Source organism: Bombina bombina, chromosome 1 (assembly GCF_027579735.1).
Source record: "Bombina bombina isolate aBomBom1 chromosome 1, aBomBom1.pri, whole genome shotgun sequence".
Classification (NCBI taxonomy): Eukaryota; Metazoa; Chordata; class Amphibia; order Anura; family Bombinatoridae; genus Bombina; species Bombina bombina.
Window position 1 is genome coordinate 1,578,800,258 of NC_069499.1, and position 27,530 is coordinate 1,578,827,787.

General features: G+C 40.2%; 1 protein-coding gene across 2 annotated transcripts; it reads left to right on the forward strand.

Annotated features, from left to right (window-relative positions):
• The first annotated feature begins 3,143 nt into the window (after positions 1–3,143).
• On the forward strand, positions 3,144–9,433 carry LOC128656358 (uncharacterized). Of its 2 annotated transcripts, XM_053710230.1 has the most exons (3): positions 3,144–5,020; positions 7,520–7,680; positions 8,469–8,618. In XM_053710230.1, the coding sequence occupies exons 1-3, from the start codon at positions 3,184–3,186 to the stop codon at positions 8,484–8,486; spliced, it is 2,016 nt and encodes a 671-aa protein (XP_053566205.1). In that variant the 5' UTR covers positions 3,144–3,183; the 3' UTR covers positions 8,487–8,618. The 2 variants fall into 2 exon arrangements, with proteins under 2 accessions (XP_053566205.1, XP_053566197.1); XM_053710222.1 differs by lacking the exon at positions 7,520–7,680 and having other exon boundaries at positions 8,469–9,433.
• The last annotated feature ends 18,097 nt before the right edge of the window (positions 9,434–27,530 follow it).

Sequence of the window (27,530 nt, forward strand, 5' to 3'; positions counted from 1 at the left end):
GAATTGCATATATATATAAAAAAGAAAAAAAAAACCCTATAGGCTATTACTTTAACTCGTTATCCAATAAAGAAGAAAACAATGCAAGTCTGGATAAGTGTATACAATTATATGTATGCCTAGCTATAAACAGATATAGTCTTATATCTTGTGCTTTCCAGTGGTTATTATTAGCCAGAGGTCCATAGGAAGCAGAATTCCCAAACATATAATAGAAAGTCCGCTGGATTTAGAGTTTTCAAAAAAAGATAGTGAGGTTTACTGTTCGCCTCCTTAGTCCATGCTTATGTAGTGAGCTAACCTACACCAGTCCTAAGCATAGCACTGCGGGCTTGGGGCATATGGGGCCGCAATAGCAGCATGAACAGACTTGCCTGTATGTCCGAGTGCCGCTCCTCACACCAAGCAGTCGGGCACTGAAGGCCCCAAGCATGTTATCGTCTGGTAATACCATAAGTAAATCGTGTACCGCAGTAATCGTTTGCAACACTCCCTGTGATGTCTGCTTAAAGATCTGGATGCCGGACAGAGGGATATTGTGCGGGACCTCTTGCTTCTTCTGGATGGAGCGGCTCAGTAACAGCGCGCCTGCTGAACCCGAGTCAGCTGCACATTGAGCTGATGTGTTTAGGGTGATCCCGATCAGGTTTGCGCTGTCAACCGGTTTAGACACATTCTACCGGAGGGGTCCATCTATTAAAGGTGTGTCAGTCTGCCACTGCTCCGGGGGGTTACTTTCAGTGATAGGCTTCAGGCTAGGCGCCCCCACATTCACACTGACCATGCTGCTCTGCTGGTCTGTGCCATTGCTCCAGGCTGCATCCACTGCGCTCTGAAGCTTCGCAAAGTGTCCAATCAGTATTGTAGTTATCTGCTCAAGCAGAGCAGCTCCCCCAAGCTCCATCCGGTGTAATTAGTAAAGGAATCCCCGCTGAAAATGGAGAAAGTTAGTATTCTGTGTATTAGTACAGCAACCGATGAGGTAGTGCTGCTCAGTAACGACAGGCCCACAAAGGGTACCCGCCGGGGGGGTATAAATGGTGGTAATAGTCCTCAACGTAGTTTAAGAGCCCGAGTGAATTTACAAGATTCTGCAGCCACGAGGTTGTAAAGATGGCCGCCTCTTATGCAGAGTGAAAGTAAAGCTCCGGTCCTAATTCAGAGGAATAGCACCAGCAATTAAGTTTGGTTTTCGCCAACAGCTAGATAAAAGTTCAGGGTACACTCAAAGGGTTTCTTAAAGTTCAAATCCAAGCTAAACGATAGGTAAAGTTGTATAAAATATAGTCAGGACCGGAGCAAGAAGGATATGCGACAATTCTCATGCTCTCCGGGCTCCGCCCCCCAATACCAGAGTTATTTTTATGGTGCGGCCAGAAAAAAGCCGGCGTTCGCTTTTCGGGTCGTTACCGACAAAACTCAAAATCTAGCCGTTAGTTAGGGATGTTAGAGTTAGATAGGGTTATTATACTTAATATATATATATATATATAATATAATAACGATATTAACTATATTAACCCTAATATAATAGTTAATATAGCTGGCGGCGGTGTAGGGGGATTAGATTAGGGGTTAATACATTTAATATAGCTGGCGGAGGTGTAGGGGGATTAGATTAGGGGTTAATGTATTTAATATAGGTGGCGGCGGTGTAGGGGGATTAGATTAGGGGGTAATACATTTATTATAGGTGGCGGCGGTGTAAGGGGATTTAGATTAGATGCAAAAGAGCTGATTACTTTGTGACAATGCCCCACATAAAGCCCTTTTAAGGGCTGGTAAAAGAACTGATTTCTTTGAGGCATGCCCCGCAAAAAGCCATTTTAAGGGCTGGCAATAGAGCTGTTACTTTGGGGCAATGTCACGCAACAGGCCCTTTTAAGGGCTGGTGATTACTTTAGGGGGATTAGATTAGGGGTTAATGTATTTAATATAGCTGGTGGCGGTGTAGGGGGATTAGATTAGGGGTTGAATAATTTAATATAGCTGGCTGCGGGGTAGGGGGATTATATTAGGGGTTAATACATTTAATATAGCTGGCGGCGGGGTAGGGGGATTAGATTTGGGGTTAATAATTTTAATATAGCTGGCGGCGGGGTAGGAGCTCACATTAGGGGTAGTTTAATGTAGCTGGCGGCGGTGTAAGGGGCTCACATTAGGGGGTAGTTTAATGTAGCTGGCGGCGGTGTAAGGGGCTCACATTAGGGGGTAGTTTAATGTAGCTGGCGGCGGTGTAAGGGGCTCACATTAGGGGGTAGTTTAATGTAGCTGGCGGCGGTGTAAGGGGCTCACATTAGGGGGTAGTTTAATGTAGCTGGCGGCGGGGTAGGAGCTCACATTAGGGGGTATGTAATGTAGCTGGCGACGGTGTAGGGGGATCACATTAGGGGGTTATACTTTTAATGTAGGTGGCGGCGGGGTCCAGGAGCGGTGGTTTAGGGGTTAAATACTTTATTAGGGATTGCGGCGGGGGATCGCGGTTGACAGGTAGATAGACATTGCGCATGCGTTAGGTGTTAGGTTTTATTTTGCAGGTAGTTTAGGGAGTTACGGGGCTCCAATAGACAGCGTAAGGCTTACTACGGCTGCAATTTGTGGCGAGGTGAAAATGGAGTAAGATTTCTCCATTTTCGCCACGTAAGTCCTTACGCTTTATATTATATACCACTGCGCGGGTTTGGTATACCTGTCTATGGCCCAAAAAACTACGGGTGAATGCAGAAATATACGAGCGTAACTTCTAGGTTACGCCATATATAGGATACTAAACCTGCGCAAATTTTGGCGTCGCCGGCTTCTGCGGGCGACGCTGTATATCGGATCGGACCCCAGAATCTACTGAGCCTATCTAGATATGCTTTTCAGGAAGGAATGTCAAGAGAATGAAGCAAATTAGATAACAGAAGTATATTACAAAGTTGTTTAAAACTGTATTCTCTTTTTGAATCTCGAAAATGCAGTGTAGGGCTTAGTATAAGCCTGGAGCAGTCTAAGGGTTAAGGCTGTAGGAGAGTGGGTTAGAAGAGAGAGGGAAGGTGCTGGGTGCAACATTGTTGCAATTTAGGGTAGGCCCCTCCTTACCAGTAGATAAGCCAAGTTCTCCCTTGCAACTTCCTCTTCTTCTCCGGATTCTGGCTGAAGCAGTTTTTTCTTAGCAGTTCTGTCATCACCAGTGCAGCTATGCATCGTTCCAGGCGTTCTACTCTGCCTCCCAGACGTTACCAGTCGGAACAGGAACCTCCTGCACCTGCAAAAGAAAAAATAAAGATAAGTTTTCAATCTATTTCTGAGGATGATTTAGATATCATTCCCCCAACTCAATATACTACTGTTGTGTCAGCCCAGGTTCATAATGTGGAAGAGCAGGGACCTATTGATATTGAGTTAGCTCAGGAATCCCCCAGACCTCAAGCATTGCAGACCCAGCAGGCTAATTTACCTCTTGATAGTGTACAGGCCTCATTTTTAAGTGCTGTACCCCCTGCTGCTATGTCAGCAGTTTCTGACCTATTGAAAAACATAATATCCGCTATGGCTGCAGCCTCCCCAGGGCCCAGTGTCACACCAGCTGTTTTCCCTCCTGATCCTTCTAGTCAGGATCCGGATCCTGCTTTAACTACCCCCAGCAGGCATCGCCCTTTCACACCTCTCATTGAGGCACCACACGTGGCAACACGCGGTCCCCAGCCCGGCCGGAACATGGCCCCTCAGCCCTCAACACCCGGACTTGCCCCTGGTCGCACCATACCCGAGGCCCATGCCATCTCAGGGCCTATGCTGCTCCCCCCGGGGCCTAGCGATCTCCTTCGCCAGCCGCGTGGTCCGGGTCCGACTTCCGGTGTCAACGCCATGTTAGTGACGTCACCGGAAGCGGACATCGGCACTTCCGGCTTGGCAGATTCCCGCGCGGTCACAAGGACATCGGCTCCCGGGGCAACGCCACTTGCAGGTGAGCACCGAGAGCCGTCCTTGGCCGTTGGCGGGTTATCAGTGGGGGGTCGGAGGGGCATTAGCAGCGCAAGCAAACTGCGCAAGCGAACGGCACATTTGAATGTTAATCCTCAGGGGCATCAAAGGGGTCGCTCCATCATAAGAGGTAGTACCAGGCAGATAGCCAGTGATAGGGGTAGGGGGACACGCAGAGTTAACCCTTCCAGGGCAATGAGGCCATTACAGTTTATACAAATGGGAGATAACGTAAATGCCGTTCAGCAGGCCGCTCCCGATATTATTAACCCACACAGGGCTGATAGTGGTTTAGTGCAAGCGGCCGCTCAGCCGCATGATATTGTGTCTAATAATAGCCTGCATGTGAATCAAGGCAATGTTCAAAGTATGCATGTTAATCAAAACATTGAGCATCATTTACCATCTCATCATTTACCATCCCCCATTGGTGTGAATGCGGCTTTGAATGGTGTGAACGTACAAGCAGCTCCTCAGGGATATAATACACCCCTGGTTGGCATACATAATGCGAATGTGCAATCTTTAAGCCAGCTACAACATCCCATTACTTTAGGCATACAAGGAGTACAACCCCTTGATCAGGGTATCCACTCCCCCATGGCAGCCACGCAGGGCGCTCATGCACACTCATTAAACCATGCACAATCAATAAGCCAGGCATGCCATAACCCTATTGTAGACCAGCAGGGTGTGAATGCTCAGACATCTGCGAATGGACAGTCAGTGAGTCAGGGATTTCATACACCACTTCATATAGCTCATCCACCCCTTGCTACTGATAATCCAGACACATCCATTGGGCAAAGTGCTCGCCAAATTCTTTCTCTTTTGCAGGGGGCAATTGGATCACAAAGTGCAGCAAAAACACGGACCAACACTGCCACAGTCATGAGTGGGGCGGATGCAGGAGTACCAGGCAGCATTACAGCAGGAGCAGCAGCCACCACTTCCACTGCACAGCAAGGGTCTTCAGGACTCGCCCTCCAAAACCAGCCAGCAGGCCAGCCCGTTTCCAGCATGGGTCAGGGACCTCCTGCCATTAGTCACGGTGAGAATGCTTTATTTACACACAATGACCTTTCTTCCTCTGACTCATCCTCTTCTGACTCAGGGTCTGAGACTGACTCTTCCTTGGGTTTACAAGGGGCAGGTCAGAAGAAAATGTTTAGAATGATTAAGAAAATTTTAAAGAGGGGGGTCAAGCCAGATACTAAGCAGGATAGCGCCAGTAACCCCGCCCCGCAAAACCCATCTACAGAGGTGCCAGCTGAACCTCTCCCTACCAGGGCCATCTCCGAAAGGCGAGCAGCCCTTTACGGGGACGCAAGCCCAGGAAAAATATACTCATTGCATAGACACCTGCGCAAAAAGGTGGTCAGTAGAATCCACCGTGGAAAATATGTTAATATATTTGACCTTTCGGTGGAGGCGTATAGGCAGAGAGAGAAGAGCGCTGAGGGAACAGGGCCTAAAAAATTTAAACGCCCAGACACTTTTGATGAGTGGCTCCAGTGCTTCAGGGTTTTTTCATCCTGTTATATCGAAAAGTACCCCTCCCAGAGTTTGCCTATCCTAAAATACACGGACACTATTCACTGGATTCAGCGTAATCACAGTGAAGGTGTGTGGAGGGAATATGATGCTGAGTTCAGGAGGAAAATGGCAGGAAATCCTTCCCTGACATTTGACTCTACTGATAACCAGTTGTGGCAGCGAATGGACCCAAAAGGGGGTGCACCCGCTGCTGCAACTTCAACTCAGCAATCAGCGCAGCAGTCCTTTCGCAATACCAGAAGCAGGAAACGGGGGGGAACCTGCTGGCCCTTCCAGGACAAAAAATGCGACAAGGGTAGCGCATGCACCTTCAGACATGTCTGCAGGTACTGCTCTGGTCCACACCCTGGCAGTGACTGCATCAAGCGAAGGGACCAGGCCAATAAGCCCCCTTCAGCAAACTTGGGCCAGAAAGGCGGAAACGCCAATTAATGTACATGCCATGGCACCATGGTTGTGGGCTTACCCAGACCAGGCGGCGGCACGTATGTTATGGGAGGGTTTTTCATTTGGTTTTCATATCCCCACATTTAGGCAAATCAAGGGTAAGAGATTTAATAGGAACCTTATTTCAGCATACCAACACCCCCAAGTAGTGAGGGATAAAATTAATAAAGAAGTGACTTTAGGGCGAATGGCGGGCCCCTTTGCTGCCCCACCTTTACCTGATTTGGTCATTTCCCCGTTGGGGGTGGTTCCCAAGAAAGAGCCAGGGAAGTTTCGCCTCATTCAGCACCTGTCGTACCCAAAAGGTAGCTCAGTCAATGATGCCATTGACCCCCAACTCAGCTCGGTGCGCTATCAATCCTTTGATAGCGCACTAGACCTGGTCAGGAGGGCGGGTCATGGTGCTCTATTGGCGAAACTAGACATTGAGTCGGCATTTAGGCTTCTTCCACTCCACCCCTCAGTTTTCCATCTAATGGGTTGTAAGTTTGCAGGTGTGTACTACGTGGATCGCTGCCTGCCCATGGGCTGCTCTTTGTCATGCGCCTTGTTTGAAGCGTTCAGTAGTTTCCTTCATTGGGTCGTAGCTTCAGAAGTGGGCAGCGATCCCATAGCACACTACCTGGACGATTTTCTCATTGTAGGGAGGGCAGGCTCCGATGATTGTTTATCCACAATGAACATCATGCGCAGCGTCATGAGACATTTCGGGGTGCCCCTAGCAGAGGACAAAACGCAAGGCCCCGCGTCCTGTTTAGTCTTCCTGGGAATCGAAATCGACACCCAGGCTCGGCTCTGTAGGTTGCCACCTGATAAAGTTCAGGGCATGCTTGAGGCGGTCAGAGCGGCAGTCTCTAATGCAGTTATTTCCCTGAAACAGTTACAATCCCTGTTAGGTTTGCTTAATTTCGCTTGCAGAGTTATCCCCATGGGTCGGGTTTTTAACCGTAGACTGGAAAGACAGCTTAGTGGTAGGTCAAACCCGAAATCAAAGATAACCCTAGGGAGTGAATTGCTGGCTGACCTGGTAGTCTGGGAACAGTTTCTCACGCGATTTAACGGGATTCGGGTCTGGCGTACCCCTCCCATGTCTAGCCAGTTACTGCACCTTTTCACTGACGCAGCTGGATCGCACGGTTACGGGGCCTATTTCCAGGGAGAGTGGAGCGCGGAGCCCTGGCCGGAGTCCTGGGCCCCGGCGGGCCTTACTCGAAACCTGACTCTCCTGGAGCTATTCCCCGTGGTCTTGGCGGTCGAGCTGTGGGGTGGGAAGTTGTCGAACGGGACTGTTGTGTTCTGGACGGACAACATCAGTGTGGTCTTTGCGATCAATAACTTGTCAGCCACCTCAGCAAAGGTCATTACCTTGCTGCGCCACCTGGTGTTGCGCTGTCTGGACCTTAACATCCAGTTCCAGGCCCGTCATGTCCCGGGCGTCGACAATGTTGTAGCTGACGCCCTGTCACGATTCGAATGGGCGACATTTCGCAAGTTAGCCCCCACAGCTGCAGCCGTGGGCTTACGCTGTCCTGATTTCCTTTGGCAGCTCGTCCTTCCTGGATAGCCTTACTGCCGTTGGTCCGCTCCTCCTTAGCACCATCCACTTGGCACGCCTATGCCCGCATGTGGTCTGAATGGGACAATTTCTGTGCGTCCAGGGGAGCCGACGCTGCTCAGGGGTCTAGGGACAACTTACATGATTGGCTGGTGAGTTTGCATGCCTCTGGGGCCCGTCAGGGGGCAATACAATCCAAATTGGCCGCCCTCTCATTTTTCTATAGGGCATTAGCCATTCCTGACCCAACCAATTCCTTTTTTATTAGGCAGGTGATCAAGGGTTGGGGCAGATCGCAGCAGCGGAAAATAGACACGCGCGAACCCATCACCCGCGACCGCCTGGAGCGTTTGCTCTTGGCGCTCGACGTGGTCTGTAGATCAGATTTTGAAGCCCTACTCTTCAAAACTGCGTTTAATCTGGCCTTTGCCGCCGCTCTTAGAGTTAGTGAGGTAGTAGCACCCTCCAAGCAGGCGTCTGGGGCAGGTATACAATTGCAACATGTTAGAGCTGCCCCTGATTCCTTACTTCTTTTTCTGCCGCGATCAAAGACAGATCAGGAAGGTAAGGGAACCTGGATCCCCGTTCACCCTCAGGTGAACAGCGCATGCTGCCCGGTTAACTGCGTTAATCTTTACCTGGCTCAAAGGCCGCCTGGCCCGGGGCAATTCCTGGTCCATGCGGACGGCAGATCCCTTTCCAAATTTCAGTTCGGTAGGGTCCTAAAATTGGCGGCAGTCCAGGCGGGGCTGGACGCTAGCAGACTGGCCCCGCACTCTTTTCGCATAGGGGCCGCGACTAACGCTGCGCAAGCGGGCTCCTCGTGCGAGGACATAAAACGAATTGGGCGTTGGCGGTCCAATTGTTTCAGAACCTATGTCCGTCCAATTGTTTAATGTTTAGATGTTAATTCAGGATACTAAAATGTTTGTCTCCACAGGCACTACCCCCGGGGTGAAGCGAATCTGGATTGTGGGCCACTCCTTTGTCCACTGGGCCTCCCTACGCTGTGCGTCCCTCCCATTTGGCCAATCCCTAGGTCTCCCTTCCAACAAGGCATCCGTTAGGTGGTTGGGTGATAGGGGGATGTGCTGGCCCCAATTAGCAGGAACCATATCTGAGGCCCTGGTACGCTGGGGGAAGCCTCACATTATTATTCTTCACCTAGGGGGTAACGATGTGGGGGCCATACCAGTTTTACAGTTGATTAAGGTTATGCAGGCAGACATTGGGTGGCTAAGAGTACGCATCCCGGGGGTCATGATAGGGTGGTCCCATATAATACCCCGTCTCCACTGGAGGCATATGTCGGCCCATACGGCGGCATACCGGGTTAGGAAGAAGATCAATGCGTCTGTAGCGAAAACCGTCACTGGGTCAGGTGGCTTCGTGGTACGGCACGAAGCCATTTCGGCTGATAGAACCGAGCTATATAGAAGGGATAAAGTTCACCTTTCTGATGTGGGGCTGGATTTATTCATAGGGGACATTCAGAGAGCTCTGTTACCCCTCCTGTAAATCGGGTTGTGCGTTGGCGGCAAGGGTACCATTAAAATGCTTCCTTGTGGCGGGAGATCCTCGGTCCGGTTGCGCAGGAGAAGGTCGCTAGGGGTGAGTGATGGCCAGACTTCCGGGGAGGAGGGTAGGCCCTCACGTGCACGTGACGGTAACCCTCCTTCCTCCCTTTTGAGGGATGGTCACGTGATCTCTGCAACCCCTCAGCGTCATCTCCTTAGGGCAGAGACTCCTCTGCTGCTGTTCCCGTTGGGCCGGTGATCTCCTGCTGTTCTGGGTAGCTGATCTCTATGCCGCCATATATATTTTCAGTTCTATCAGTTCTATCTAGTTTGTTAGGTTAATAAAATTTTATGGCCTGTGACGGTCACAAAATTTTTCCCATAAAAAGTTTGTCTGTGGTTATTTCGCACTACATTCTCATGTACATAGTTATTTAATTAAATTATGTTAAATCCTCTCCTCTGTGAAGAAGGATCCGGTAAGCATTTAATCCCTTAATGCAGTGTAGGGCTTAGTATAAGCCTGGAGCAGTCTAAGGGTTAAGGCTGTAGGAGAGTGGGTTAGAAGAGAGAGGGAAGGTGCTGGGTGCAACATTGTTGCAATTTAGGGTAGGCCCCTCCTTACCAGTAGATAAGCCAAGTTCTCCCTTGCAACTTCCTCTTCTTCTCCGGATTCTGGCTGAAGCAGTTTTTTCCCTCCCTCCCTTCCCCTTTTGTAATGTTTTAATGATGTTGTATTTTCGACGGCACCTTAATGGCAGGGCTATGGCTACTCACCCTAGGCCCAATAAGCCATTACTGTAGGATATGGATCTCCTCTCCCTGTTATGCGGTTTACACGGCTTGGTAACAGGGAATCCTTATCTAGGTGGAAGATCTTCTTTCACCCTGGCGGCGGGAGATCCTCGGTCCGGTTGCGCAGGAGAAGGTCGCTAGGGGTGAGTGATGGCCAGACTTCCGGGGAGGAGGGTAGGCCCTCACGTGCACGTGACGGTAACCCTCCTTCCTCCCTTTTGAGGGATGGTCACGTGATCTCTGCAACCCCTCAGCGTCATCTCCTTAGGGCAGAGACTCCTCTGCTGCTGTTCCCGTTGGGCCGGTGATCTCCTGCTGTTCTGGGTAGCTGATCTCTATGCCGCCATATATATTTTCAGTTCTATCAGTTCTATCTAGTTTGTTAGGTTAATAAAATTTTATGGCCTGTGACGGTCACAAAATTTTTCCCATAAAAAGTTTGTCTGTGGTTATTTCGCACTACATTCTCATGTACATAGTTATTTAATTAAATTATGTTAAATCCTCTCCTCTGTGAAGAAGGATCCGGTAAGCATTTAATCCCTTAGAGAAAATTTGGGTTTAATGTCCCTTTAAGCTCAGGAGCAAGAATGCACTACAGTGAGCTAGCTTCTGATTGGTGGCTGCACATTTATGCCTCTAGTGATAGGCTCACCTAATGTGTTCAGCTAGCTCCCTGTAGTGCATTGTTGCTCCTTCAACAAAGAATACCAAGAGAATAAGTCAAATTTGATAATACAAGTAAATTGGAAAGCTGTTTAAAATGATATGCTTAAAGGGACATTAAACACTTTGAGATGGTATTATAAAATGATAAATTGTGTACATATATAAACTCTGCAATATACATTATTTATTTTGTCCCCTTTTATTTATTTATAAAATATTTTACCAGGAAGGATACATTGAGATTTCTCTCGTTTTCAAGTATGTCCTGGGACCACAAAACATTGCATTGATACAATAGGGTACAATGAAATACAAAAACAATAATAATACACAATATATACAAAATGTAACATAGAACAGGTAGGAAATATTTAATCAACCATGACAGGTGCATTCTGTTGTGAGATATGTAGAGAGGGATCTCTTAAAGGATTTTAGACTTGGGGGAAGGTTTGAAAGTATGCACGAGGTCATTCCATAACTGTGGCGCTCTGTAGGAAAAGGAGGATCGAGCTGCTTTCTTTTTGTATTGAGGCAAGCTAAATAATGTGCTGTTATTGGATCGGAGGTTATAGGAGGTGGGAATAGCTGGTGAGAGCATTCTGCTCAGGTAGGGTGGGAGCTTCCCAGAAAGGCTCTTAAACACAAGGCAGGAAAGATGGAGGGTGCGTCTGGATTCCAGCGACAGCCAGTTTAGTTCTTTTAGCATGTCACAATGGTGAGTCCTGTAGTTACATTGTAGCACAAAGCGGCAGAACGAGTTATACAATGTATTTAGTTTATTAAGGTGAGTTTGCGGTGCAGGTGCGTATACTACGTCCCCATAATCCATGATAGGTATCAGCATTTTCTGAACAATCTTTTCCTTTACTGTAGGTCTGAGGCAGGATTTGTTTCTGTACAGGGCACCTAGTTTTGGATAAAGTTTAGATGCAAGTTTTTCTATGTGGAGGCCAAAAGATAGATTCGGGTCTAACAACATACCTAAGTATTTAAAAGAGTGGACTACGGTCAGCGTGTAATTGGATTTTGTTTTGATGGGAATTTTGTAGTTTGTGTAATTTAGGTCCCGTTCCAAAGATCATGACAGTTTTGTCAGTGTTTAGGAAGAGTTTGTTTCTTGAGATCCGCTTTTCTACCTCTGTGAACTGGTCTTGGAGCACTGCTTGAAGCTGCGGCAGATCGGAATTGTTTGCATAGGTTACCGTGTCATCTGCGTACATGTGTACAGTTGAGGATTTGCAGACATTAGGCAGATCATTTATAAATAATGTGAATAGTAGGGGGCCGAGAATGGAACCTTGGGGTACACCACACGTGACTGGGAGAGGGAGGGAGTTACTGTCAGAAACGGAGACATATTGTGATCGATCCGATACATATGATCGAAACCAGGTTAATGGACGATCAGCAATACCAGAGTTTTTTAGTTTGAGCAGAAGTATGTCATGGTCTACTGTGTCAAAGGCCTTTGCAAAATCAAGGAAAATAGCTCCAGTTAGGTCTCCTTGTTCCATGCCAGTTTGGATGTTGTTGCAAACCTTTAGGAGGGCAGTTGTAGTGGAGTGATTTGGGCAAGAACCTGATTGATCAGGGGTCAGATAGTTAGATTGTTGGTAATACTCACATAATTGCATATGGACGCATTTTTCTAAGATTTTTGACAATACTGGGAGCAAAGATATAGGGCGATAATTAGAAACCAAAGTTAACTCCCCACTTTTATGGATAGGCACTACTCTTGCAGTTTTCAAAGTTTGGGTATGTATCCAGATACCAAGGATTCGTTAATTAGGGTTGTGACCGGTTTAGCAATTGCAGGCGTACTGAGCTTCAACAGCATTGCTGGGATTTGATCAGGTCCAGACTGGTTTTTCATTTTTAGATTATTAAGGTGTTTCTTAACGACATTGATGGGTACAGGTCTAAAATTGGACTTCTCTATATTGGGTATTTGCTGATTTAGTGGGGCCTGATCCACATTTGTAGTTTCAGGATGTGTGTCATTTATTAGTTTGTCAATCAGGGTGGTGGAGCATCTGACAAAATAACTATTAAAGGCATTTGCTACTTCTAAGGGGAGTTGCAGGGTATGGTTTTCCACATTGACAGTGGGGGGTTGGGAGTGGATTGGAGGATTTTGTAAGTTATTTATGAGTTTCCAAAACTTTCTAGGGTTTAATATGTTATTGTTCAGATTTTCACAGAAATATTGGGCCTTGGCCAATTTTGTTTGTTTAGAGCATATATTTCGCCATTTTCTATATACACAGTGATCGTTCATAGATCCTGTATGTTTGAATTTCGACCACAATGAATCCCGAAACTGGTACACTTGAATGAGGTCAGCTGTGATCCAATTCAGGTGTGCTCCTTTTACTCTCACCTTACGCAGAGGGGCATGTAAATTCCAAACTTGTAGGAGTTCAGACTAAAAGAATTCAACTGCAGAGTCTAGATCAGGGATTAAGTTTAATCTGTGCCAGGGTAGGTTCTGGATGTCAATTAGAAAAGATTCAAGATTAAATATTTTGAAGGATCTGGTGATTTTAACCTTGGGAGAGGATTTAGTTGATCACTGAAATTGTTAGGGAGAACACCTGCCTCCTAGATTCGATCGGGAGAAGTGGAGAGAATCCAGTCGAGCAGGGTGTGATTATGGCTTTTAATGTTTATGTGAGTTGGGGAGGAGATTAATTGCGTTAGCTGCAAAGATTTAAACAGCGAGTGACAACAATTTTTTGGATTCAGCCAATCAATATTAAAATCTCCAAAAACCAAAATGTCACTTTTTGGGTTTTGAGCTATGGATTCACTAAGGAGATGGACTATGTCAGAAATGGAATGCACAGGGGAGCTAGGTGGGCGGTAGATTCCTGCAACAATGATTGATTTACTGCACGGGATCTCAATTGTGCCAGAAAGGAAATCAAGGTGCCATGAGAGCTTTATTTTTGTAAGGGGGTTTACTTTGTCTAATTGTCAACATAAATTACAATGCCGCCTCCTCTCTTTGCTCTGTCATTTCTATCGCATGAATACCCATGTATTGCAATGGCAGAGTCAGGTATTTTTGCGGTTAGCCACGATTCAGAGATCACAATGATTTTGGGCTTGTATTGTAAACAACAAGCTTGCAGTGCATCATTTTTTGGTAATAAGCTGCGGATATTACAGTGCACAAAGGAGAGGCCTTTTTTAGTTGGAAGGCTAGGAATGGAATTTGTTGCTGGACCAGGGTTAGACTCTACATCATTTGAAAGGGCAAGTAACATAAGGAATAGGAATTTGGAAATCATTTTTGTTTGGCCATATAGTGAATGTGATACTTTATAATTTTGTGAGGTGGGGGTAGAAGGGTTATTTTTAATAACCCTCCACCAGCACTCAACAGATAAGTTACAGCAACAGAGCAGGCCATGGTGTATGATAATGTGTTTTCCAGTTTGAGGTGTGTGTTTATGGCGGTAATGATAGGAACAAAATTGGAGTGAGAAAAGAGTCATCATGAATAACAGTATGGTCATATTTGGATTCATGTTAGTGGTATAAGGTGTGTAGATGGGGAGGGAAAGAAGAAAATAAAATCCGGTAATCCCATTCCGGTAATTCCATTCTGAAATTGTGAGCTTTTCAGTTCCTGTTAGAAATGTGCAAAACACTTTTATATTCCACACAGCCATTGGCTGCACACTCTAGTGACCTAGTTATAACTGTCCCTAATTGGCTACAGCAGAGAAAGTACCCTAAGTTACAACAACATGGCAGATCCCATTGTTTTATAGACATTAAAACTTTACACTTTTTTAAACAGCTAATGAAAACTTTAAAAAATACATCTACATGTTGTTCTCAGACTAATCTTTTCTTTCCATACATAATTGTATCTGGTATTTATTTAGGGATAGGTTACAAGTGGAGCGCTAATTTATCACTCGTCTGCAAACGGGAAAATTTGCTCGCTTGCAGCATCACAATAATTAATCAGCCATTACAAGTCGCTGGTTATTGCTACCGCAAGTTCGTGAGCAGAGATCAGGTCTCTGGTTAATTTTATAAATGTGCCCCCAAAAGCCCCAAAATACAGTCTAGAGTATTTTATAAAAAAAAAAAAAAAAAAAAAAGATAGAATCTTTATTTTTTTGATAAAACAACTGCACTAGGTGGGAGTGGGGTGTTAGAAAAAAACATAACTGAAAAGTGCCTTTACATTACATTGTATGTTCCCTGTAAAAATATAAATATAAATATGTATATGCTTATATGTGTTACTATGTGTATATACATATATATTTATTTATATATTTATGTGTTACTATGTGTATATGCATATATATTTATGTGTTAATATGCTGATATACATATATATTTATGGGTTAGTATGTGTATATACATATATATTTATGTGTTACTATGTGTATATACATATATATTTATGTGTTACTATGTGTATATACATGTATATTTATGTGTTAGTATGTATATATACATATATATTTATGTGTTACTATGTGTATATACATGTATATTTATGTGTTAGTATGTATATATACATATATATTTATGGGTTACTATGTGTATATACATATATATTTATGTGTTAATATGTGTATATGCATATATATTTATGTGTTAATATGTGTATAGTGAAAAAGGGGTAGTGTACAAGCGCTAAGGTAATCCCTAAGCTGTATCCAAACAGAGATCCTAACCAACCTCCAAAAAATATGCACAAGTAGTAAAAAGTGAATACAGTGCCAACAAGAGGCCAAGGGATAAATATACTCACAGAGAGATAAAAGAAGATTATTTAATGAACCATGTTAAAATGCATCAGTAATAAAAGACTATATATAAAAATGTAAAAAGCACATATAAATAAAATTACAAATACAGGAATATCTTACAGAAGCGGCTCAAAGGGCCAAAGCTGATAATTACAATAAAAACAGAGGTAATAACAGGTGATCAGTGTGAGTGGTACACCAGAATAAGAGTGTATACTAATAAAACAGAATTAGCCTAAGTACAACTATAACAAGTGCATCAAGCAAAAAACTAATAAACAATAATACAAACAATAGTGTTCAAAAGAATAGTGTTTCAAAAATAGTGTTCCAAAAAATAGAAAAATGCACTGCAGTGCAAAAAAAGGGGGGTAGCATAATAATTGTATAGATACGATCAAATAGTGAGTGAGTGCAAATGGATATAAAAATGCTAGCTACTTAATCAAATATAATATGTGTATATGCATATATATTTATGTGTTAGTATGTGTATATACATATATATTTATGTGTTATTATGTGTATATACATATATATTTATGTGTTACTATGTGTATATACATATATATTTATGTGTTACTATGTGTATATACATATATATTTATGTGTTATTATGTGTATATACATATATATTTATGTGTTAGTATGTGTATATACATATATATTTATCTGTTACTATGTGTATATACATATATATTTATGTGTTACTATGCGTATATACATATATATTTATGTGTTAGTATGTGTATATACATATATATTTATGTGTTAGTATGTGTATATACATATATATTTATCTGTTACTATGTGTATATACATATATATTTATGTGTTACTATGCGTATATACATATATATTTATGTGTTAGTATGTGTATATACATATATATTTATGTGTTACTATGTGTATATACATATATATTTATGTGTTATTATGTGTATATACATATATATTTATGTGTTAGTATGTGTATATACATATATATTTATCTGTTACTATGTGTATATACATATATATTTATGTGTTACTATGCGTATATACATATATATTTATGTGTTAGTATGTGTATATACATATATATTTATGTGTTACTATGTGTATATACATATATATTTATGTGTTATGTGTATATACATATATATTTATGTGTTACTATGTGTATATACATATATATTTATGTGTTACTATGTGTATATACATATATATTTATGTGTTATTATGTGTATATACATATATATTTATGTGTTATGTGTATATACATATATATTTATGTGTTACTATGTGTATATACATATATATTTATGTGTTACTATGTGTATATACATATATATTTATGTGTTACTATGTGTATATACATATATATTTATGTGTTAGTATGTGTATATACATATATATTTATGTGTTACTATGTGTATATACATATATATTTATGTGTTAGTATGTGTATATACATATATATTTATGTGTTACTATGTGTATATACATATATATTTATGTGTTACTATGTGTATATACATATATATTTATGTGTTACTATGTGTATATGCATATATATTTATGTGTTAATATGCTGATATACATATATATTTATGGGTTAGTATGTGTATATACATATATATTTATGTGTTAATATGTGTATATACATATATATATTTATGTGTTACTATGTGTATATACACATATATTTATGTGTTACTATGTGTATATACATATATATTTATGTGTTACTATGTGTATATACATATATATTTATGTTTTAGAATGTGTATATACATATATATTTATGTATTAGTATGTGAATATACATATATATTTATGTATTAGTATGTGTATATACATATATATTTATGTATTAGTATGTGTATATACATATATATTTATGTATTAGTATGTGCATATACATACAGGTATACCCCACTTTACAGCGCTTCACTTTACAGCGCTTCGCTAATACAGCGCTTTGTGGAGCTGAAGTTCAACCTCCAAGGATTTTGAAACAGTGCTGTAATCATCGTGAGATTGCGAGAAAAGTGACTTGCACCATTTTGTTATGCTAAGTTCACTCTGTTTAGAGCATTACAGTGCAATTTGTGTCTCAGTGCTATAGTCTGGTAAATTTTACTATAGTCATTGTCACTATTTTACAGGTACAGTATTTATTGAATACTAATTGAATACTGTGCTAGTGTTAAACTAAACATAGCACTATTGCACCCCTAATATATGTTAGTTCAAACATGTTTTCAAGTTTTTTAAACACACTGGTAAGTGAAAAGAAAGCCAAAAAACTGCCTTGTTTCACTTTAAGGCGGTTTTCACTTTACAGCGGGGCTCCGGTCCCTAACCCGCTGTATGATTGGGGTATACCTGTATACATTTGTGTGTTAATATGTGTATATACATATATATTTATGTTACTTTGTGTATATACATATATATTCATGTGTTACTATCTGTATATATATATATTTTTATGTGTTATTATGTGTATATACATATATATTTATGTGTTACTATGTGTATATACATATATATTTATGTGTTACTATGTATATATGCATATATATTTATGTGCTAATATGTGTATACACATATATATTTATGTGTTAGTATGTGTATATACATATATATTTATGTTATTATGTGTATATACTTATATATTTATGTTAGTATGTGTATATACAGATATATTTATGTGTTGCTATGTGTATATACATATATATTTATGTGTTGCTATGTGTATATACATATATATTTATGTGTTACTATGTGTATATACATATATATTTATGTGTTACTACAGTGGGGAAAAAAGTATTTAGTCAGCCACCAATTGTGCAAGTTCTCACACTTAAGAAGATGAGAGAGGCCTGTAATTTTCATCATAGGTATACCTCAACTATGAGAGACAAAATGTGGAAACAAATCCAGACAATCACATTGTCTGATTTGGAAAGAATTTATTTGCAAATTATGGTGGAAAATAAGTATTTGGTCACCTACAAACAAGCAAGATTTCTGGCTCTCACATACCTGTATCTTCTTCTTTAAGAGGCTCCTCTGTCCTCCACTCATTACCTGTATTAATGGCACCTGTTTGAACTTGTTATCAGTATAAAAGACACCTGTCCACAACCTCAAACAGTCACACTCCAAACTCCACTATGGTGAAGACCAAAGAGCTGTTGAAGGACAAAAGAAACAAAATTGTAGACCTGCACCAGGCTGGGAAGACTGAATCTGCAATAGGCAAGCAGCTTGGTGTGAAGAAATCAACTGTGGGAGCAATAATTAGAAAATGGAAGACATACAAGACCACTGATAATCTCCCTCAATCTGGGGCTCCACGCAAGATCTCACCCCGTGGGGTCAAAATGATCACAAGAACGGTGAGCAAACATCCCAGAACCACACGGGGGGACCTAGTGAATGACCTGCAGAGAGCTGGACCAACGTAACAAAGGCTACCATCAGTAACACACTACGCTGCCAGAGACTCAGATCCTTCAGTGCCAGACGTGTCCCCCTGCTTAAGCCAGTACATGTCCGGGCCCGTCTGAAGTATGCTAGAGAGCATTTGGATGATCCAGAAGCGAATTGGGAGAATGTCATATGGTCAGATGAAACCAAAGTAGAACTGTTTGGTAGAAACACAACTTGTCGTGTTTGGAGGAGAGAGAACACCATACCTACTGTGAAGCATGGGGTTGGCAATATCATGCTTTGGGGCTGTTTCTCTGCAAAGGAAACAGGACGACTGATCTGTGTACATGAAAGAATGAATGGGGCCATATATCGTGAGATTTTGAGTGCAAACCTCCATCCATCAGCAAGGGCATTGAAGATGAAATGTGGCTGGGTCTTTCAGCGTGACAATGATCCCAAACACAACACCCGGGCAACGAAGGAGAGGCTTTGTAAGAAACATTTCAAGGTCCTGGAGTGGCCTAGCCAGTCTCCAGATCTCAACCCCATAGAAAACCTTTGGATGGAGTTGAAAGTCCGTGTTGCCCAGCGACAGCCCCAAAACATCACTGCTCTAGAGGAGATCTGCATGCAGGAATGGGCCAACATACCAGCAACATTGTGTGACAACCTTGTGAAGACTTACAGAAAACGTTTGACCTCTGTTATTGCCAACAAAGGATATATAACAAAGTATTGAGATGAACTTTTGATATTGACCAAATACTTATTTTCCACCATAATTTACATATAAATTCTTTCCAAATCAGACAATGTGATTGTCTGGATTTGTTTCCACATTTTGTCTCTCATAGTTGAGGTATACCTATGATGAAAATAACAGGCCTCTCTCATCTTCTTAAGTGGGAGAACTTGCACAATTGGTGGCTGACTAAATACTTTCCCCCCCCCCACTGTATGTGTATATACATATATATATTTATGTGTTACTATGTGTTTATACATATATATTTATGTGTTAGTATGTGTATATACATATATATTTATGTGTTAGTATGTGTATATACTTATATATTTATGTGTTACTATGTGTATATACATATACATTTGTGTTAATATGTATATACATATATATTTATGTGTTAGTATGTGTATATACATATATATTTATGTTACTATGTGTATATACATATATATTTATGTGTTAGTATGTGTATATACATATATATTTATGTGTTAGTATGTGTATATACATATATATTTATGTGTTACTATGTGTATATACATATATATTTATGTGTTAGTATGTGTATATACATATATATTTATGTGTTAGTATGTGTATATACATATATATTTATGTGTTAGTATGTGTATATACATATATATTTATGTGTTACTATGTGTATATACATATATATTTATGTGTTAGTATGTGTATATACATATATATTTATGCTAGTATGTGTATATACATATATATTTATGTTAGTATATGTATATACAGATATATTTATGTGTTGTTATGTGTATATACATATATATTTATGTGTTACTATGTGTATATACATATATATTTATGTATGCGATAAAGTGTGACCGCACCACCCTTACTAGTTAGTATGCTCAGGCACGGGATAAAGTCCGGTCATAGACTATATAATAATAAAACATCAAAGAATCCCAGCCACTGAGTCTTAGAATCAAGAAGTTTTTATTCTTCAACAAAAGATATGATCGAATTGATCTTTCACAAAATGTAATCATAATCATCAGGGTACCATCAGGTGTATGTTCACTCAGATCCACACATACCCCACCCACCAAACACATCCGTATCTAACCCTCATCCAAAAAGGAAAAAACATCAAAACAAACATCAGAAAAATAAATGAAAAAAGTGTATTATCACTCCCAGGGCGTCCCCAGGGAGTGAATCTTGACACCACCCACTAAGGACTAATTAGGATTGAGAACCGTGAAGAGTGTCCACTGGATCCGTAACTCTGTAATATTATATGGAACAAGAGTGTCTCGTACTATTGTGGAAACTCCTCAAACAAGAATGTCTCGTGTGTTACAAAACCTCCAACTGTAACAATGTATATCTGTTTGAAACCATCAGCAATTATCTTCTTGCCACTATGTGAAAGTGGTCACAGGAACCATAACATGTTACAGTATTTGTAATCCATCACAATGAATGCTGGTAACGACTAACGTGACAAATCTTGTCATTATAAGAGTATTACGGTTCAAATGTCCCTTGCACCTGGCGTGCTACTGACCATGAACTGTGTTGCGGGGAGCTGCAAATGTACTATCGGCCCAAACACACACCCTCTTCACACTTCACTCACGGTAACGTGCACTATGTCTTCCTTGTGATGCCTTTATTGCAGAGGATACAGTACATTCCACATTTTCCGTTTTACCAAAACTGCGAGTATCTCACACCCTCATGGCAGTTGATGGCCTTTAATGTGTTGTGAATCAAGCGATTGTTTAAACAGCCGTGTTACCTCCTTCAGCATATGTGTGCATCTATCGGTAGTGCTGTGAGGCTCTCTATCTTCAGTGTGGTTCTGTGGGCCCCCCAGTGAAAGAATCTGATCTCACCTCGCAATTACTATGGCTCAGATAGCACGGTATCCAGGTGTCTGTGGTGGCGTCTCCTCGTTCCGACGCGCGTTTCGGGACTCCGCCCCTTTCTCAAGGAATTTACAGGTAATGGGGTGGAGGTGTGATTGAAATAGAATCAAATATAACCTTATTGGCTAATAGCATACACGCCCCCACTCTAACGTCACATTCTACACACGTATTAGTGGAAATATGGCATGGTTAAAAAACGAATGAATCTAAGACTCACGAATGGCCAGTGTTCACATCCGAGCAAGCGCTGAACAGTCTCCACATTATAGATATACCAATAATACGCCTGTACACAGTATCTCCAAACGAAAACGCTACGCATTTAGGGAGTTATCAATATAAAAATATTCTCGACTGTTTCCATTACTATTCTGTACCTGCTGTCTACAATCATAACTTAGACAGTACATTCCCTCACATTAGTATTTTCATATAAGATGGGATTATTCAATATAAGCGGTCCCTTTACGGGATACCTTATTTACATGCTAAATTCTAAATACTATATGTAGTCAATTTAGACAAAACATGTCCCAAGGGTCTCAGAAAGAACTATTCTAAACCTATTCAATACTGGTTCTCACAGTCATATTTTATATAACAAAAAGAGTCATACAGAAGGAACCACCCTTATGTGATCAGTCCTACTTTAACATATATGCAGGATAGATAGTGAATTCTATACAAAGGGGGCTAGATATCATGTATCGTATTAAATTATCACCAGGCTATCACGTCGTGTGTCAAAACCCTATGCATTATTGACTCGTAATGTCCAGAAATCGCAATTATTTAAACCTTTTCCTGCCTCTCTTCAGTTGTTTATATCTTAGAGAAGGGCACAGTCTTGAGAAAGCACGATTGGCACACAACAAGAGCCAATTAAGGTTTCAAGTTATTGATGGGGTCTCTCCCTTACGGAGAGGAGGTGACCGACAGAAAATACTATTCCGGAAGGAGGCACTATGGATCAAACAATTGGATACCATGGTCCCCAAAGGTCTCAATAGAGACATATCCTGGGGGAATTTCATCTGAGCTTTTCATAATGCTCAAATGGTGAATTGCTTTCTCAAGACTGTGCCCTTCTCTAAGATATAAACAACTGAAGAGAGGCAGGAAAAGGTTTAAATAATTGCGATTTCTGGACATTACGAGTCAATAATGCATAGGGTTTTGACACACGACGTGATAGCCTGGTGATAATTTAATACGATACATGATATCTAGCCCCCTTTGTATAGAATTCACTATCTATCCTGCATATATGTTAAAGTAGGACTGATCACATAAGGGTGGTTCCTTCTGTATGACTCTTTTTGTTATATAAAATATGATTGTGAGAACCAGTATTGAATAGGTTTAGAATAGTTCTTTCTGAGACCCTTGGGACATGTTTTGTCTAAATTGACTACATATAGTCTTTAGAATTTAGCATGTAAATAAGGTATCCCGTAAAGGGACCGCTTATATTGAATAATCCCATCTTATATGAAAATACTAATGTGAGGGAATGTACTGTCTAAGTTATGATTGTAGACAGCAGGTACAGAATAGTAATGGAAACAGTCGAGAATATTTTTATATTGATAACTCCCTAAATGCGTAGCGTTTTCGTTTGGAGATACTGTGTACAGGCGTATTATTGGTATATCTATAATGTGGAGACTGTTCAGCGCTTGCTCGGATGTGAACACTGGCCATTCGTGAGTCTTAGATTCATTCGTTTTTTAACCAAGCCATATTTCCACTAATACGTGTGTAGAATGTGACGTTAGAGTGGGGGCGTGTATGCTATTAGCCAATAAGGTTATATTTGATTCTATTTCAATCACACCTCCACCCCATTACCTGTAAATTCCTTGAGAAAGGGGCGGAGTCCCGAAACGCGCGTCGGAACGAGGAGACGCCACCACAGACACCTGGATACCGTGCTATCTGAGCCATAGTAATTGCGAGGTGAGATCAGATTCTTTCACTGGGGGGCCCACAGAACCACACTGAAGATAGAGAGCCTCACGGCACTACCGATAGATGCACACATATGCTGAAGGAGGTAACACGGCTGTTTAAACAATCGCTTGATTCACAACACATTAAAGGCCATCAACTGCCATGAGGGTGTGAGATACTCGCAGTTTTGGTAAAACGGAAAATGTGGAATGTACTGTATCCTCTGCAATAAAGGCATCACAAGGAAGACATAGTGCACGTTACCATGAGTGAAGTGTGAAGAGGGTGTGTGTTTGGGCCGATAGTACATTTGCAGCTCCCCGCAACACAGTTCATGGTCAGTAGCACGCCAGGTGCAAGGGACATTTGAACCGTAATACTCTTATAATGACAAGATTTGTCACGTTAGTCGTTACCAGCATTCATTGTGATGGATTACAAATACTGTAACATGTTATGGTTCCTGTGACCACTTTCACATAGTGGCAAGAAGATAATTGCTGATGGTTTCAAACAGATATACATTGTTACAGTTGGAGGTTTTGTAACACACGAGACATTCTTGTTTGAGGAGTTTCCACAATAGTACGAGACACTCTTGTTCCATATAATATTACAGAGTTACGGATCCAGTGGACACTCTTCACGGTTCTCAATCCTAATTAGTCCTTAGTGGGTGGTGTCAAGATTCACTCCCTGGGGACGCCCTGGGAGTGATAATACACTTTTTTCATTTATTTTTCTGATGTTTGTTTTGATGTTTTTTCCTTTTTGGATGAGGGTTAGATACGGATGTGTTTGGTGGATGGGGTATGTGTGGATCTGAGTGAACATACACCTGATGGTACCCTGATGATTATGATTACATTTTGTGAAAGATCAATTCGATCATATCTTTTGTTGAAGAATAAAAACTTCTTGATTCTAAGACTCAGTGGCTGGGATTCTTTGATGTTTTATATATATTTATGTGTTACTACAGTGGGGAAAAAGTATTTAGTCAGCCACCAATTGTGCAAGTTCTCCCACTTAAGAAGATGAGAGAGGCCTGTAATTTTCATCATAGGTATACCTCAACTATGAGAGACAAAATGTGGAAACAAATCCAGACAATCACATTGTCGGATTTGGAAAGAATTTATTTGCAAATTATGGTGGAAAATAAGTATTTGGTCACCTACAAACAAGCAAGATTTCTGGCTCTCACATACCTGTATCTTCTTCTTTAAGAGGCTCCTCTGTCCTCCACTCATTACCTGTATTAATGGCACCTGTTTGAACTTGTTATCAGTATAAAAGACACCTGTCCACAACCTCAAACAGTCACAATCCAAACTCCACTATGGTGAAGACCAAAGAGCTGTTGAAGGACACCAGAAACAAAATTGTAAACCTGCACCAGGCTGGGAAGACTGAATCTGCAATAGGCAAGCAGCTTGGTGTGAAGAAATCAACTGTGGAAGCAATAATTAGAAAATGGAAGACATACAAGACCACTGATAATCTCCCTCAATCTGGGGCTCCACGCAAGATCTCACCCCGTGGGGTCAAAATGATCACAAGAACGGTGAGCAAATATCCCAGAACCACACGGGGGGACCTAGTGAATGACCTGCAGAGAGCTGGACCAACGTAACAAAGGCTACCATCAGTAACACACTACGCTGCCAGAGACTCAGATCCTTCAGTGCCAGACGTGTCCCCCTGCTTAAGCCAGTACATGTCCGGGCCCGTCTGAAGTATGCTAGAGAGCATTTGGATGATCCAGAAGCGAATTGGGAGAATGTCATATGGTCAGATGAAACCAAAGTAGAACTGTTTGGTAGAAACACAACTTGTCGTGTTTGGAGGAGAGAGAACACCATACCTACTGTGAAGCATGGGGGTGGCAACATCATGCTTTTGGGCTGTTTCTCTGCAAATGAAACAGGACGACTGATCTGTGTACATGAAAGAATGAATGGGGCCATGTATCGTGAGATTTTGAGTGCAAACCTCCATCCATCAGCAAGGGCATTGAAGATGAAATGTGGCTGGGTCTTTCAGCATGACAATGATCCCAAACACACCACCCGGGCAACGAAGGAGTGGCTTCGTAAGAAACATTTCAAGGTCCTGGAGTGGCCTAGCCAGTCTCCAGATCTCAACCCCATAGAAAACCTTTGGATGGAGTTGAAATTCCGTGTTGCCCAGCGACAGCCCCAAAACATCACTGCTCTAGAGGAGATCTGCATGCAGGAATGGGCCAACATACCAGCAACAGTGTGTGACAACCTTGTGAAGACTTACAGAAAACGTTTGACCTCTGTTATTGCCAACAAAGGATATATAACAAAGTATTGAGATGAACTTTTGATATTGACCAAATACTTATTTTCCACCATAATTTACATATAAATTCTTTCCAAATCAGACAATGTGATTGTCTGGATTTGTTTCCACATTTTGTCTCTCATAATTGAGGTATACCTATGATAAAAATTACAGGCCTCTCTCATCTTCTTAAGTGGGAGAACTTGCACAATTGGTTGCTGACTAAATACCCCCCCCCCCCCCCACTGTATGTGTATATACATATATATATTTATGTGTTACTATGTGTTTATACATATATATTTATGTGTTAGTATGTGTATATACATATATATTTATGTGTTAGTATGTGTATATACATATATATTTATGTGTTACTATGTGTATATACATATACATTTGTGTTAATATGTATATACATAAATATTTATGTGTTAGTATGTGTATATACATATATATTTATGTGTTATTATGTGTATATACATATACATTTATGTGTTATTATGTGTATATACATATATATTTATGTGTTATTATGTGTATATACTGTATATATATTTATGTGTTATTATGTGTATATACATATATATTTATGTGTTACTATGTGTATATACATATATATTTATGTGTTAGTATGTGTATATACATATATATTTATGTGTTACTATGTGTATATACATATATATTTATGTGTTATGTGTATATACATATATATTTATGTGTTACTATGTTTATATACATATATATTTATGTGTTATTATGTGTATATACATATATATTTATGTGTTAGTATGTGTATATACATATATATTTATGTGTTACTATGTGTATATACATATATATTTATGTGTTAGTATTTGTATATACATATATATTTATGTGTTACTATGTGTATATACACATATATTTATGTGTCATTATGTGTATATACATATATATTTATGTGTTACTATGAGTATATACATATATATTTATGTGTTACTATGTGTATATACATATATATTTATGTGTTAGTATGTGTATATACATATATATTTATGTGTTACTATGTGTATATACATATATATTTATGTGTTATTATGTGTATATACATATATATTTATGTGTTAGTATGTGTATATACATATATATTTATGTGTTATTATGTGTATATACATATATATTTATGTGTTACTATGTGTATATACATATATATTTATGTGTTATTATGTGTATATTCATATATATTTATGTGTTACTATGTGTATATACATATATATTTATGTGTTACTATGTGTATATACATATAAATTTATTTGTTAGTATGTGTATATACATATATATTTATGTGTTATTATGTGTATATACATATATATTTATGTGTTAGTATGTGTATATACATATATATTTATGTGTTACTATGTGTATATACATATATATTTATGTGTTAGTATTTGTATATACATATATATTTATGTGTTACTATGTGTATATACATATATATTTATGTGTTATGTGTATATACATATATATTTATGTGTTACTATGTTTATATACATATATATTTATGTGTTATTATGTGTATATACATATATATTTATGTGTTAGTATGTGTATATACATATATATTTATATGATACTATGTGTATATACATATATATTTATGTGTTAGTATTTGTATATACATATATATTTATGTGTTACTATGTGTATATACACATATATTTATGTGTTATTATGTGTATATACATATATATTTATGTGTTACTATGAGTATATACATATATATTTATGTGTTACTATGTGTATATACATATATATTTATGTGTTAGTATGTGTATATACATATATATTTATGTGTTACTATGTGTATGTACATATATATTTATGTGTTATTATGTGTAT

Coding starts and splice junctions, on each gene's coding strand:
- LOC128656358 (XM_053710222.1), top strand. CDS start 3,184: ATGCATCGTTCCAGGCGTTCTACTCTGCCTCCCAGACGTTACCAGTCG. Junction 5,021..8,468: donor ACCTCCTGCCATTAGTCACG/GTGAGAATGCTT, acceptor TTGTCTCCACAG/GCACTACCCCCGGGGTGAAG.